The 16,944-nt window shown below is 42.1% G+C and overlaps 1 protein-coding gene across 1 annotated transcript in view; it reads left to right on the forward strand.

Moving 5' to 3' along the window:
* Positions 1 to 16,944, forward strand: part of LOC146812104 (ubiquitin carboxyl-terminal hydrolase CYLD-like) — a 181,685-nt gene that overhangs the window by 144,728 nt on the left and 20,013 nt on the right. The window contains exons 6-9 of the mRNA XM_085619106.1: positions 3,154 to 3,233; positions 4,837 to 4,903; positions 13,569 to 13,698; positions 15,895 to 16,003. Of these exons, the coding sequence (XP_085475232.1) occupies positions 3,154 to 3,233; positions 4,837 to 4,903; positions 13,569 to 13,698; positions 15,895 to 16,003 (386 nt within the window). The remainder of the gene's footprint in view (positions 1 to 3,153; positions 3,234 to 4,836; positions 4,904 to 13,568; positions 13,699 to 15,894; positions 16,004 to 16,944) is intronic.

The following is a 16,944-nucleotide window of genomic DNA, read 5'->3' on the forward strand; positions in this document are numbered from 1 at the left end:
AAGTTCTAAATGTTAAAATGTCTTTCCTGGGCATGTACTGACATTTATTTATTATCAGGTGTTGTATGACCCAGTTATATTTACTTATGTTTGGGGATCCTACACTGACTCTCCTCTATGGTCTATGCAAAGTACCCAATTCTGTTATCTCAAACCTCCCCCATTCCCAGATCCATAAGAGTTTCTATATTTCTCTGTCTATTCCATCAAATACTCATTTAGAAATACTGAAGAGCATACAGTAGGATGGAGAGAAACCTTTGCGACCATCTTATAAAAAGATGCTCTACCTGCGATGGTAAGCGGCAAGTTAGCCCAGAGTGAAGGCCAGTTCCTAAGTCAGTAAGAGAATGTGTCCACCTTCTGTAATTCGTTTCTGCTGTCACCTAAATGACTCTCTTTCAGTTCTCAAGGGAAAGCTCATTGGTTCGTCATGTCTTCTGGAGTAGTCAAAATATAGTAATGGAAAAGAGTGAGTGTCTTCCATACTGTCATAAAGCATGACAGGAGATGTGGCTTATCATCTCAGTCCCAGCGAGGACGAGTAAGGGAGAAAATGTACACCCAAGACATCCATATTATAGATGGAACTTCACAAGCGTCTGAGCACCTTTCGGTAATACCAAAAAACAGACACAAGCACCCATTGGCCCCCAAAGGCACTTTCCGTAATATTGCAACAGGTTAGTTTTTCCCCCAATTAAAACTGAGGTGTGAAAAATGACGATACATGCATACAAACTGTAGTTATTTCCATTCTTTAGGCTAATTTCCACTAAACATTGTTTTACATGGCCAATTGCCAGCAGCTAAATATATAACACTGTCTCAAAATTATTGTACACTTCTCTGTAAGGGCAGTATGCTTTTATAGCGTAAAATATTGTTATGCATTCACTGCACCACACTGCCTAAACAGCCGTGCCCTTCTGAAAATGAAGTGTACAATGCGCGTGCAAACTTAATGCATGCAGAGCCCAATGTACGTGGACATGGATGATGTGCTTAACCCATTTGGAAGGCGGGCCTCAGCCTCTGTCTGCACACCAGATACAAGGTCTCCATCATCACTTACAGAAGTCAAGTCTTCAACTGTTGGGGCCCATGGCCAACCTAACTCCTCTTCACTTGCCTGAGCTAAGATCTGAGCATGCACCACATTCATGTGTTCCACAGTGTATACTCTTATCAGGGTATACCTGTGTGTGGCATATGCTGGGCTCTGGCTACTGGGGTGTTGTTATGTTATTTGTTTTTACAAAGCACATAATTTTTTTCTTGTGGCACTGTAGCTGGTCAGTGTTAGCAGCCTGGTAATGAGATGTCCCAAAGCGTCTTTTTTCACATAGGACATTATGTCAAGGGACACAAAGCTTCAACCCATTTCTAATTAAAATATCTCTTTCCCCTGAAACACTAATTTCTGATTATCGGTTATCAGCATGGAGATTTCCATGAGAAGGCTGGACTTGCTACCACAGTGCATGCAGACACGTGTGGGCGAGAAATGCTTGTCGCCCCAGTGGCTAGTATTTGCCATGAAGTATGCATGTCATTGTCCCTTGATGGTACTCTAATTTATGTTGTCTTATGTTGAGTTGGACGCATGTGTGTTTGCAGTTGGTCAGGTGTTGGGTGACTTCCAGTGACCCAGATGTGCGTGTCAATACCACGTCGTCCCTTACCCTAGCCCCCTTTACCAGTGCAAAGTTTGGAGCCCGCCAGTCGTAGCACATGATTCAAAACACTGATGTGGGGTCTGATGTCCTAAGCAGTTCCTTGTTAGACGTCTCGCCCTTTGCTTAGTGGAGATGCAGAAAATTAGGTTGGTCCCTAATGGCTATGGATTTCCCTTACGAGTTGGCACTGTTCTGCCTACTTTTGGCAATTATTAATTTCATGTAGTGTCCAGTATCAAGTTTGGGTTGGACTATTGTGGTGTTCAGGGTTATGTGTTTTGTATAGTAGTACCTCGTAGGCATGGAGTGCTCTGTAGTCCTGTGATACGGTCAGGGACACTGGAAATATGTGATTATGTATGCATACGTAGTGTTTTCTGCATAATTATGCATTTGCCACTTAATTCATTATCATCTGCATAATTTGTAGATTTCGCCCACAAAAAATAGTTTCTAGTTCAAATGGTTCAAAAGCTACTAAAAAGTGCCACACTTGGTTCAGCGCAGTGGAAGACTCTTTGCCAAAGTTCATCAGTCCCTTTTCAGTTGCTGATTGCTGTATTCAGGTGTTACACTAGTATTAATGAGTTGCAACCACACGCACCCAGTATAAATGGAGGGAAATGCCAAAATAACAATATAGTACTGCAAACAATTTTGCTACATTATGTCACATAATATGTCACTTCTTGCTGGATAATTTTGTTTCCATTGCTATATAATTTGACCTTTCCTATTGTATTGTTTTATATACAGGAAATATCTATATCTTTATATGCATGATGTATATTTGATTGAATTTACATTCAATCAAATGTATATCATGCATTTAGAGATACTTCCTGTATATAAAACAATACAATGGGACAGATCAAATGTATTTTAATAAAGATGAATTTATACAGATATCATGGATTTGGGGGCTCTAATTGATTAAAATAGATAAGTACTAATTGTTGTTCATAGTTGAATATCTGTGCCTAGAAGCCTACCTTATTTTTGGGCCGATCCTTTTGTTCTGGATATATAATTTGGCCCTCCATTGCCACATAACTCTAGTCACCCTGGATATGGTGGTAGTGGTGCATTGTTTATGTTGGCAAACTGTGACTCGGTATGGTTTGTACAGTGCGGTGCTGTTTATTGTGGTCTAGGACACCCAGCTGTTTAACAGTATATTGTTGCATTGTAGTGAGTGTCTTATGGAAATAGGAATGGTTAAAAGATAAAAGACTTCAATGTATAATTTTCAGGAGGGATTCACATGCTTGACTTACAGTTTTACAAACATGTATCTGTAGTAGATGCCTTCACACACTGAACTATCTCGATCCTTCTATGGGCTCAGTGTAAAGTAACAGTGATTGAGAAGGGCACTTGCTCATTGATCTGATCTGTGCCTCACATCACAGCTGCCATGTTAGAGAGGATGACTAAAAATGTCCTAATTTCTTTTTTTTTTGTTTCACTAAAGACATGGCTTTGTGGGGGCTGAGAGTGTGATGAAGCTGAGGAGATCCCTAAGATGTGAAAGCTTTATGACCGAGGAGAAAGGTAAGTTGGCCCCTGAGGATCCGAATGACTACAGACATAGCCTGATTCAATTCTACCCATACAGTCCTGCTTCTTGCAATGTTGGCTCTTCCCAGAGGGACATGAAGACATCAGCCACAAGCCCACCCATGTTATGCTGGAGCTTGTCAGCTTCAGGCCACTGAATTGTTCTTGTAGTGTGGGATCACTTGTGAAATCAGCCACTCGTGGCATTGCTATTAGACTTGTCTCACAGTTGCAGTGAGCTTGCCATGAGTTTGGCTCTACTCTTCCTATTGCAGCGGAACCAAGTCTAATTTGTATAGGCCAGACTCTTGAGAGGCATGGTAGCTACTACCTTGAAGCATTTAACTGGCAAAACATCCTCCTAGGTCACCACCGCTTCTACTCACAGGTTTGAGCAATTACGTTTTCTCTTAATATCTCATCCATACCTCTGTTTTCCCAAGCAGGACTATAGTCAAACATAGATAGAAGATTTTACCAAATGTCCCCACACCTTTTAACAAGCATTAGGAAATTGTGCTCTCAGATTGTTTTGAGTCCTAACTATGCCGACGAGGCTCTACTTCAAACATTGGATGAGTGCAGGGTATATTAACAGCATTTGTTGGGGGTCAGTGTGGCCTAACAGCATGATGGCCTCTTCACAATTTGACCAGGCTCACAGTGGCAGGAGACAAGTTAAATTTGCATTGTGATTCCCGGGAACATGAGTTGGCCCATGCAGAGATTCTAAGTCCTGTCAGAGGTGGGTCAACTGTAGGGATGCCAGATATCAACTGTAGCGTGGGGGTTTCTCTGTTAGACATACATGAGACACTGTTCACCATTTGCCCCCACTATCCTTAGACATGTCTATTTCATAATATGTATTAATGCTGGATCACTAGATGCTTTCATTCATGCATGCTTAGCGTTTATCATCTATCTCCCAATATATCATGTTATCCAAGCATAAACATGTGTGTGAACTTTAGTCTTAAGGTATGCAAGGACATGGATGAGTAATGATGAAGAGGTATGTTTAAATTACTGGCCAGTGACCAATTCACCCAGATACATCTTCCTCATCCCTAGCCCTTATGGCCCTACATTGCTCCCCAGGGCGGCTTATCTCTTTGATGGAAGTTCTCTTTTGGTAGTCAAAACAGGCGGTGGTACAGAAAATGTGTTCCTTATGGCTGTTTCATTGGAAGGTGGCCCTATGGTAGGTAGATGGGGAAGGAGCATGGTGTACACAGGGAAGTACTTGTCTCACACACCTCATTCTACCTATGGACTAGGTCAAGGAAGAGGAATGGGATTACTACAAGTCTGTCAGTGGAGCTACACCCAACTGTTAGGAGAGCATTCCCTGCTGGAAATTTTTTGCCCAACATGCTTCAATCTTTATCAGTGCTACTGCACACAACACATAGAACTAGGTAGGATTCATTCCTATCTGTGCACTCGGATTATCGCGGTATCAGTCTGCCAATTGGCTACCTGAGCGTTTGTGGCACCACATGTAGTTGTGGCACCAGAGTTCCAGACAGGCAGCACGGTGGAACACGGGAAAACTGAGGACAACACTGACTCTTTTTTCCTTCTTTTTCTTTAGATCCAGAGGAATTCCTCAGCGCATTATTACAGGACGTTCTATCTGTGGAGCCCTTGTTGAAAATCAGGTCGGTGTTGTCTGTCTTTTCCATCCCTACTCTTTTCTATGGTCTCCCTACTTGGACTTTTCTGAATAGGTATTTAAAGCAAGCGAACGGTATACCCTTCGGTCAAAAGAAATATGGGGTACCGCAGTGGCCTAGAAAAATGAAGACAAATAATTTTTTAAACACCACTGAACTTCTTTAGTCGTAGGCATCTTATAATGTAAGCCATGACGCAACATGGCTCACAGACTTCTTCATTTTGGTTGGGTTTCGATGTTGTAGTTGATGAGCGGATTTTCAGAAGTTCTAGCACTGGATTCAAGTTTAATCAGTAATTTGCAGTCTCTTGCACTTTAGTTTTACATCATTGGTGAGTCCAATAGAATTATGCAGCACTGTAGGACCAATGTATGCAACAGGAATGACGAAATTATGTGGCAAGAAGCAAATTATGCAGCGTATTATGGCACATTGCGTGGCAGTGTTATTTTAGCGCGCATTAATGCTGTCTGGGCAGATGTGTGACCTCATTAATACCCGAGTACAGCAATCAGCAACTGAAATGTGATCAGATAAACTCTGAAAAGGGTCTGCGATGTGTGGCACTACACGTGGCGCTTTTATTAGTAACTTTTGATCTGTTTGAGCTAGAAAGGACTTTTTGTGGTCATCTGTAAATTATGCAACAGAAGATGAATTATGTGGCAAGTGTGTTCAATCCAAAATCATGCCTAAAATGCTGCGGCCATATAAATGCAGAATTCCAGTCACACCCATTGGTGGGTTCCACTCGTTTGAAGGACTTCAAACGGTGCGCCCCCGCTTCCTCTTATTGATATGAAGGGGGTGCCAGGCTATGGTTAACAGGATCACTTAACATCTCTTATCAAAGACAAACATCATGCTGAAAATAGTGCTAATATTTTTTGGGGGGCAAAGTGGCCATTTGCTAGTTCCCAAAATAACCCCAAGCATCTTCCCCTCTCGTTTCTGATTAATGATCCCACTGTAGACACCTTATGGGTGACAGGTCACGTGTCTGACTGAACTTTTAAAAAGGATAACTGAACATTAATTACCTTTGTGCTTGAACTGTTAAGTACGCTGCAAAGTGGTCTCAGTTCTTGGGAAACGCCTTCAGCCAGTCCTTGTATTTTATTTTAGGACTTGTAATTTATTATTTTACATTATAAGGACAAGTTCAAAAATACTTGCATGCAAAGTGATTATGGGTGAAACACAAACACACAAAAAGCCGGAACTGGCTGAAGGTGTCAAACATTACATTGGGCCTGCTGTCCGTGGTATGATAATGTGCAAAGTAAAAGGCAAGAATTAACACTTTTTAAACTTTTGGCTCCTTTGCTTCCAATATTGTTTCAATTTGATATATGGGATTTATTGTGAGAAAGGCTAAAAAAAAGGACATTGCTTTTGGAAAATTCTTTTAATATGTGCCTCTCCCCTTTGTTCTCACTTGAAATGTCTGTCTGTCTTGCTTTGGTTATCCTGTATTTATCTATTGTGAGAAATTGAAAAGCACTACTGCAAATCAGATTTGTCATCATTTGTTAGCGGGTGTGGACTCAAGCCCCGCACATTTTTTAACTTGCTTGCAAGGTTTACACACTATGGGGTAGATTTTTAAACATTTTGCGCTGGGTTAGCGCCACAAAAGTGCCGCAAACGAGCAGAAATTTTTTCTTTTACCAATTTACTTTCCAGCACAATACTTGTTTTGCATTGGAAAGTGCCCTACAAGTAACGCAAAGCAGCACAAAGTATTGCTTTGCGTTACTTCATGCCTAGGGGGCGTTACGTGGATGGTACATGGGTATTCCCATGCAACCACCCATGCCTTTTAATGCAAAACACTATCTACAAACAATTGTGGACAGGGTTTAGTGCCAGAAGTCAATGGCATCTGAAAGGAGGCATCAAGAGGAGAAACATTTTCATTTCTCCTTTCTTTTCGAACTTTGTTTGCCTGCTGCACTGTGCACCGCACATACAAAGTGGGAAAAGTGTTTGAACTTGTCAAGTCATAGTATTTTGTACGGGAAGGTTACCCTGCCTGTGCAAAACCTATGTTAGACTCAGATACGCACGTTAGCGATAAGGTGTGGGCCTGGCGCATGGCAGCTGAAGTCAGCACCAGTGCTAGGGAAAGGGGTGGAAAGATCATATCTCTGTAGATATGGCTCTCTGCTGCTCCCTCCCTGTCTCGCAACGCAGCGCAGCCTGTTTGTGGGCTGCGCTGCGTTGTGTGACTTTTTTGAAAATCTGTCCCTAAGTACGAGGAAAATATGCTTGTCATTTTGGCGGGACCTCAATGAATTTATTTCACATGAGAGGTGTGGCAATAAGAAATCTGTGGACCATTGCCCTAGTTGTTGTATGCTGGACATTCCCTGTTCTTCCAGGTGTCAGTGGTGACCACAGGAGCAGTATGGAATACCATAGGATAAGGAAGAATTAGAAACACTCTTTCTGTGAGCGAGTTCCAATCTTCCAGGCATGTTATCTTTTGTGTTGTATTTCATACATTTTATCTCTCTGGCTCATGAAATCATCCAATTGTATTGTCTCATCAGCAGTTCACAAAACCGAAAGACTCAGCGCAATGTATAGGTTCACCACTATACGTGGCCACGTTAGCAATAAATTATAGCGATTGTGTTCCACTAGCTTGCCCCGATGATTTTAATCTACCCAACATCCCAATAATTGATCAATACGTTTAGTTCGAATATGTCCCCTACTTTAGCTCGCTGCTGTGTCCCTCTAACACCTGGTGATCACCTTTCAGACTGTTTAGGCCGATTGTACTTAGGCATCACTTGCAAACCAACGCATGAGCAAAGCGTGTGCTTCAGATAAGTGCAGGTTACTTGCTTTTCACTAATGCTTAAAGAGTTCAGATATTTTTCAACTTCTTCCGGTAGTCTAAACAATATCCTTGTAAGGGCAAATAAAATATAGATTGACGATTATTCTGCCTAGTTTGTTATTTCTAAAATTTGCAAAAGAAGCCACTCTCCAGCTCTCTGATAACTCGGATGTTTTAGTTATGCCACCAGGGTATCAACCTCCCCATGAGGACATCTAACAGCTATTTTGAGCGCAAGAGTTAAACATGGTGATCTTGTAATTGCCCCTCCATTTCTCCACCTTGGGTAGGCTGGAGTAGCACAGGCTTCTTTTGGGACTGGGCAGTGGCGTCCTTGGACTATTTATTCTGCCCTGAAATCCCTAAAGAGAGCATCACACAGCTATAATATAGAAACACACATGATTAGCTGCTGTGGAGAAATAATGCTCATGAGCGCTCCACTAGACACGTAAGAGATGGTCAAACACACATGATGCCTTCTGTACAGTGTGGGACTGGCAAGCACATATGCTAGCTGCCTTGGTGATAGCATCAGCTCACACGACACACACGCAATTACCACCCCTCCCAGATTTCGGAAACACACTGCACTCTGCATACATCTTCATGCACAATCTCCTCCAGGTACAGCATACACACCCTGCATGCATCATCCTGCACTCACAAAACAGCCCTCATACAGAAATCGCATACTAAACATGCATCCCATCCAAAGAACACCCACCTCAAACTCAACAAACGCCAGGTGGTCACCAAGCCCCCCTCATTCAGCAGATACTCTCCTCTTGCAGTGCACACAGTACAGGTGCTCCTCGAACATTCTGCACCCCAAAGTCACTTTTCTGCGTAATTCACCCACCTGCACTGATGCATTTTAAGTTGCTGGATGTATATTATCATCTATCAGTAACCACTTGCGTGGCTCTACTTTGCTCAGTCCTTTTTAGGTCTCGCCTGACCCAGCGCATGCACTGGTCTGGCGAGACTTTTTGAGAGGGCTCCAAAAAGTGCTACCAGGCTAGCCTAGAGCTACAGTGCACGTGCGCGGGCGCGCGTGCCGCGCTTGACGCGATTACTTTCACTTTGGCGGCCGCTTTGATGTTTGATCGCGATCACTTTCGCGGCCGCTTGTTTCAATTAGCGTCCCTGTCACTGTGTCCTGCACTCTCTCCTACCACTTTTCCTCATGCTTTTCACTCCCCATGGCTGTTACTCTGCTTTGTTGTTGCATATTTATATAGCGCGAACTCGACCCGAAGGTATTGGAGCGCTTTACATAGCACTGTATTTACATTACACATTCAGGCAGGGGGAGATTAAGTGATTTGCCCAGAATCACAGGATGTGGACATGACCTCGAGGCTCGAACCCTGGTTTCCTGCATCAGAGGCGGCAGCTCACAGTTACACTTATTTTCTACACTCGCTATGCTTGTCCCTCTGCCTTGCACTCTGTCCTGCCACCTTCTTAAAGAGGCTGGAGACCTACAAAACGGCTCTGCGCATGCCGCACTTGTGCACAACTTACAACTGAGTCACCGTGAAATCATACTCAGCCTTAGGCCTCACGCTTAGGGGGAGCACTGGGACGCTAACACTTCATGAGCTCACTTAAAACATTACCAAGATAGCTCCCGCAAAGGCGCCCTTTTTGTAAATGTTATGTATCGCAAAAACAACGATGGGTGTACTGGTGGCCTTCAGTCCTTTCCTTCAATGTCTACAACGCGACTGAAGAGAGGGGGCTAATAAAGTGCTCTTGAGTAACTAAAGATGTAAACAGGTCGCATCGCAAAAACAACTCGCCTATAAATATAATCTAGGGTTGCTACCTTGCTTGCACCTTACTCTATGCTGTTAGGACATCATGTTTCTACTACGGGCTTGTTATCCGGTGTGTCTGCTGTTCTATTACTTTATCTGACATGCTAATCCAGCTGGTTCAATAGAAAAAAACATCACAAGTCCTCGCACTTTCTCCTGCTTCCAAATACAGTTCGGCCATTGCTTCCATGCTCATTTCCCCCTCCCTATGTTTTTCACTCCCCGTGCCTGTGCCTCTGCCTTGCACTCGCTTTGCCACTTATCCTAATGTTATTCTCTTGTGCCCAGTCGCTCGGCTCCACACTCTGCTTTGTCACTTACCCTTATGTTCTTTAATCATTGTACCTACTTGTCTATCCTGCACTCTGTCCTAACAGTTATCCTTATGTTTTTCACTTTTGCCTTCCACCTGCCCCGTACTCTGTCCTAACAGTTATTTTCATATAAGTGCTCGTGAGTAACTACAGTTTTAAACCGAATGCAGAGCAAGGACTACTCTCCTATAAAAATAATCTAGGGTTGCTACCTTGCTTGCGCGTTACTCCATGTTGTTAGGACATCAGGTTTCTGGTACGGGACTTGTTATCCGGTATGTCAGTTCAATTACCATATCTGGCATGCTAGTCCAGCTGGTTCAATAGAAAGAAAACACAACAACTCCCAGAATGTATAACGTTGTCTCACAAATATTCAAAAAACGTTATACTTATCCCTCTGTCCCGCACTCTCTCCTCCCACTTAAACATATACATACAGTCTACCTTTCCTTACACCTCGTTACTTGCTCCCTTTTTTTGTCTTTATTAGGTCCCTCATGTTTTATTTTCTGCCACATAGTACTTACATTGCATTTTTTTGCTTTTAAACGGAAGCACAGATGAACCACATATCAAATATAAGGAAGAGCGATTATAAAATCTATTTCCGACATCGATGTTCTTCCAAAAATTCCTTTTTTATTCCAAAGCGCAATACATTTTTTTTAAAAAGACAAGATCATAAACATCACTGTTCTCAACAGCACAGCCGACGTGTTTTGTCCTTGAAGCGGACTTCTTCAGGGCGCTTAATAATCAAAAGGAGTCAATCTTATCAGAAGAGAGCCAGTGGATAGCCAGATCCGTAGTCTTTAGGCAGTTCCCCTTTTATAGTGGGTTTATTCTATATCAAAAATTGCACGTCAACTTCCTCCGAATCATAGTAGAGCGAAAAAGATTTTTCGTACACTACGAAGATATTTACAAGAGCTCTCATAACGAATGGTCCATATTATGGTTAGATATTCTCCGAAATCTGCATATTCCTTAACATATAGGGAAAATAGCAAGGCGTATGACGGAGATCCCAACGACTTGGTTAAGTCACAGCGTATAGCACTCAACATTTGGAATATTAATTCCTGTGTAGAAATATCAAAAAAGATGATTGTCTCTGGAGTCACTGTAGATTTAGCAACCAAACCAGATCATATCCCCTCACACGTTTCTTTAAATTATGTAATCATGTTCAATCTCTGCAGCCAATATAAGACTGTCTTGAAATCCTGAAAGTGCTAACTGTCGCAGCCGAAGGGCAAGAAAAGACAAACATTTTTTCGCTTTTGCTGCCTAAACACGCACCAGTACAATATTCTCTCCCTTTTGCCCTGCACTCTAACTTACCACTTATCCTCATATTCTTCAATCATCGTGTCTATCTCTTACTACACATTTTCTGCTGCCACCTCTCCTCATGTTTCTCCACTTGCTCGATCTGTCTCTCTGCTTTGCACTCTCTACTGCCACCTATCCTTATATTGTACTACTGTGCTACTTACACATTTTATGTTTCTTTCATTTTTACTTTTTCCGTTAGCCAATGTTTTGCCACTACAGATTTTTTTAGAGTGCATACCTTAATGTCCAACAGTTATCTTTGCACACGCACACATCTTTAACATAACAGCTCTATTATACCAGTCTGTTTACAAACATTGCGATAAAAAGACATCAGATTACCTCTTCGTAATACACTCCAATAGATTTGCAATTATACTTAAAAAAAACTTTTCCCAGCATGCTTTTAAACCCCTACCACATCTAAAAAAAAACCTTCACCATTACATACCGTATTTTCTAACACGTTAATATACCACATGTCTTTACATAACAGTTGCACCCTTCTTACACACATTTAGGGCCCGATTCACAGAACTAACTTAAGACAAAATCCTAAACTTACTCCCATTTTGGTATTCACAGAAGGCACTTACTCATTTTGGTATTCACAGAAGGCACTTACTCACTTCGGTATTCACAGAAGTTAGGAGTCCTAGCTTTAGGACTCCTAAATGCCTTCTGTGAATACCGAAAGTCTTAAAATTAGGATTTTTCTCAGTTTAGGAGTCCTTAAGTTAGGACTCCTAACTTAACTACTACTAAACTGAGAAAAATCCTAATTTTAAGGCTTTCGGTATTCACAGAAGGCATTTAGGAGTCCTAAAGTTAGGAGTCCTAACTTTACTACTATTAAATTGAGAAAAATCCTTATTTTAAGACTTTCGGTATTCACAGAAGGCATTTAGGAGTCCTAAAGTTAGGAGTCCTTACTATACTACTACTAAACTGAGAAAAATCCTAATTTTAAGGCTTTCGGTATTGACAGAAGGCATTTAGGAGTCCTAAAGTTAGGAGTCCTAACTTTACTACTACTAAATTGAGAAAAATGCTAATTTTAAGACTTTCAGTATTCACAGAAGGCATTTAGGAGTCCTAAAGTTACGAGTCCTTACTATACTACTACTAAACTGAGAAAAATCCTAATTTTAAGGCTTTCGGTATTCACAGAAGGCATTTAGGAGTCCTAAAGTTAGGAGTCCTCACTTTACTACTACTAAATTGAGAAAAATGCTAATTTTAAGACTTTTGATATTCACAGAAGACATTTAGGAGTCCTAAAGTTAGGAGGCCTAACTACACTACTACTAAACTGAGAAAAATCCTAATTTTAAGACTTTCGGTATTCACAGAAGGCATTTAGGAGTCCTAAAGTTAGGACTCCTAACTTCTGTGAATACCGAAATGAGTAAGTGCCTTCTGTAAATACCAAAATGAGTAAGTGCCTTCTGTGAATACCAAAATGGGAGTAAGTTTAGGATTTGTCTTAAGTTAGGTCTGTGAATCGGGCCCATAGTCTTCTAATCTCTATCATACCATACCTAAGAAAATAAACCATTTCTATACACACTTATTATATGGCTTTGATACCGCTACTCAAAAAAGCATACATGCTGTAGCTATAATTATTACATTTACCCACTGTGCTACCGCACTAATCTGACAATGCATACAATTACTTCTATTACATATATCTGTACATATAGAAGCCATTTTTTGTAAACTCTTTCTCAAAATATATTTTTTTGTTAACAAGCTAAACAAGCATTTGCAATGCAATAGGTCTCACATTTACGCGAGTTTGAGCTATTGGCATTGTAAATGACAATGCCTTTTATTTATGTTTTGATTTTTAAAGCATAACATAAAAGGCATTGTCATTTACAATGCCAATAGCTTAAACTCACGTAAATGCGAGACCTATTGCATTGCATTGCTTGTTCTACAGATGTCCCCAATTCCCTACATTGTTTCCGGTCCAGAGAGAACCTGGCCTGGCAGTTCAGGCTGGACTGATCCCATTGGGGGCCGGGTCAAGGCTGATTTCCATATGGCTGAGTTTAAACTGGAATGTCATGGGGAGCAAAGAAACGATGGATTTAGGCCCTGATCTCTGTACGGGGTGAATGTTTGACACTGTTCAACATTCTGTCCATCAATTGTTCTTTATGCATTCCCCAATTCCCCACCGGCAGGCCGGTGATCAGAAGTACCGCGTTTTCACAGAACCATCACTCTAATCCATGAAGTGTACCACGTTTTCTACTTTTCTCCACAGATTCCTTAATGTTTGATCTTTACTCATGAAATTGCAGGTCAAACAACAAGACGCAGGAGTGTAACAGCTACCAGATCATACTGGAGAACGACGAGGCGATGAAGGTGCCTACGGTGCAGTCCCTGCTGCACAGATCATTCCTCTCCAATGACTTGAAGTTTGATGAGGTAAGCACTCATGAGCTCTTGAGGATATGATATTAGTTGACTCTATGGAAAGGCCAGACAAGCATACCCTGAAGCCCTTTGCACCTTATCATACTGTAAGGAGCATTTCTGTTCATGTTCTGCTCAGGGGCTGGCTTCGCTCCCCTTTTGCATACCTTGCATTGGCTCCCGATACGGAAGAGAATCACGGGAGGGGATGTGGTCCGTCGGCAAAGCGCCCGACTTTTGTGCTGTAAACCAGGGTTCGAGCCTCGAGGTCGCGTCCACATCCTGTGATTCTGCGCAAATCACATAATCTCCCCGTGCCTGAATGTGTAATGTAAATAGGGTGCTCATTTAAAGCGCTCCAATACCTTCGGGTCGAGTTCGCGCTATATAAATATGCAAAAAGAAATGTTTAAAATGTGCTGTCTTCAGGGCCGGACTGGCCGTAGCGGGCACCGGGCAATCCCCCGGTGCGCTGCACAGGTGGGGGCCGGTTTTGGTCCCCTGGGAGCCGTTTTTGTTACAAGGCCGTTTTTGCAGCATAGCTGCAAAATCGGTCCTGTAACAAAATCGGCGGTAAACCGGCCCTGGCAAAGAGCTCGGCGGCACCCCCAATCCCCCGGGGGGCCTGCCGAGCACTTTGCCAGGGCCGGTTTTGATTCCCAGTCCGGCCCTGGCTGTCTTACACGTAAAGCCCTAACTGGAAATGGCCCCTGTTACTTAACAACTAAACTTCGACACTGTGGTCCGCTGAGACTCCTGAGATCGAGTGATAAACCATTGTTAATCATTCCTCGTGTCAAACAGGCTCGTTCTGGCGGTAGGTCTTTTTCTTACCTGGCTCCTTATTACTGGAACAAATAGGCACACCATATTCGAATCTGTTCAGATCACTCTCGTTTTATGAAAATACTTAAGACAATCTTGTTCTAATATAGCTGCTCTTGTTGCCTTGTCTCTTGGTTGCGCCGAGATACCCCCGGGTAATGTGAGCGCGTTAAAAATGAAATTAACATAACATAACATGTCTTTCTACCAGAAGACCACAGTTCCTAATCGGTGGACCGTTTGGAACTGGAGGGTACCGCCACTGATTGTCAGGGACCATAGGTCAGATGTACTGAGCAATTTTGAGACTGAAAACCCTGAGATTCGCAAAATCACAGGGGAACCACAGACGCAAAACGGCTTTTGCAAATGTACAAAACCAATTTTACGCATCAGAAAAGTTGTTTACAATCCACTCAAGTAGCAGTTTGGAAGAGCTGTTCCTTCCCTAATCTCCTCCATCTATCTATTTACTCACAATCCTATTTGAATTAACTCACATATCATCTATAACAATGACATAAAATGTCTACTTATTACTCAGTTAATATAATTAATCCTTATTGCAGGAAATCTTAGGTAAATGCATGGATTGGAGCACAACTAATAACCCTGGATTAACCACTAACCTTGGATTCAAGAGTAGTGTGCTACTCACTGTAAAGTGCTTCAATGCATCACCCGAGGTAGCAGCGGTATATCAAAGGAATTACTAAACAAAGCAATACGTTGTTTTGACTGCAGGGGGCTGTAAAACTGCAAGTTGGAACTTTTTGTGTAAGTAAAATTCCTTGGAGGTGTATCACTCTGTGTGCTTTCCAGAAATCTTTACCTTTATGTTGTGGCCAGTGTGATGCCTCTCCCTGTCTGTTCTGCTTCCTTTCAGAAGTGGCTTAGCTAGACAAGGAAAGTCCAGCAAAGTAGGGACAACTGACTGCAATACAAATGATTTCCATTTAGATCTCCTGGACCTAAGCTATGTTTAAGCTAGATAGTTGCCTGCCTCAAAAGGCATAATGTCTGAACTCGCTGACTTTCTTCAATTGCAGCAGGAGCATGGTCAGTCTGGAGCAATGAGGTTTGGGAATTTTAAATCCAACAATTCACACCTTCCACAATCTCTTGTGGTCGGTGGAATCTACCCTTCTGCCAAAAGTACTAGAACATGTAGCGAGGAGAGGCTGGAACTTTCCATTGAAAATACCACCCATAGAGCAAATATTTCTCTGACTTAGGATATGTTTAAAGAATACTTCTTGATCCAAAAGGCTATAACACCACAAGAGGTGAAATTTGTTTCAGCATGAGCAGGTGGACTTTTGAAAATCTAAGGCTATTGATGTTGTATTTTTGAGCCTTGTTTCTTTGCCTGCTGTGTTTCAGATCCCATTCTGTCTGATGTTACAAATGCCGCGGTTTGGGAACAAGTATAAGATGTTCCCCACCATATTCCCTTCTTTGGAGCTTGATATCACAGATTTGCTTTACAACAGTGAGTATGACCTACTTAGCATTCACTGGTTTGATACCCCAATACCCAATGCTGAGTTGCTAGCATACAAGAAAATTTGGAGATTTATACACAGACCTGTCCACTGCAAGAGTGGGTGGACTGGGTTACAGTTCCTCGTGTGTCAGGTGTCTACTTTGTGAATGATTCTGTCAAAGCCTGGTCACATTTTTAGAGGCTCCACCCATCTCAGAAATATTCAGATGTTTCTACAGTCTAGTTCATTCTGTCCAAAGCAGAGTTTCACCCTTAATGTTGTTGAAAAGACAATGCGCCACACGACGATGCTGGAAAGTGGTGAAGACCACATTTGTTTTAATTTAAATGTGTTTATGTAGTGCTGCTTTAACTCATAATATTTGCAGCACTGTATAGAGAACTTTACAATTGAGAGATATGTTTACATAGAAAAACAACAAACCACGAAAACATTCAAGGAAAGGGCAAGTTTTGAAGGGGGAGGGAGAAAGAGGAGAGAAGATGTCAGCGCATAAGGAAGAAACAGTGTATGTAGGGTGGTAATCAAGCACAAAACAAGAAACCAGGAGGTGCGGTGAGGAAGAGCATGTGGAAGAGTAGAATATGGGTGAAGGTTTAAATTGAGTAGGCTCCTGGGGAGCATTTGAGCTGTACAGGTTGTCCATCATTTAGGTATCTTGTGAAGAAGAAAGTCTTGAGCCTTTTTTGGAAGGAGAGGATGTCTGGGTCCACTCTTATTTGAGTCAGAAGGGTATTCCAGATGGGATGGGTCAATCCAGAGAAGTTTTGACTATGTGCACGAGATGTTCTTAATTTAGTAGGTTCAAGCAGGAGACTTCTTGCTGTATGATTTTCTCGATCCGCCGGAGAATTTCAGTAGTTCACAAAGGCACTGAGATCTGCCTGTGTGAATGGCTTTGACATTAGGCAGCAGATGTTGATTT

Source organism: Triturus cristatus, chromosome 7 (genome assembly GCF_964204655.1).
Source record: "Triturus cristatus chromosome 7, aTriCri1.1, whole genome shotgun sequence".
In the NCBI taxonomy this organism is placed as follows: domain Eukaryota; kingdom Metazoa; phylum Chordata; class Amphibia; order Caudata; family Salamandridae; genus Triturus; species Triturus cristatus.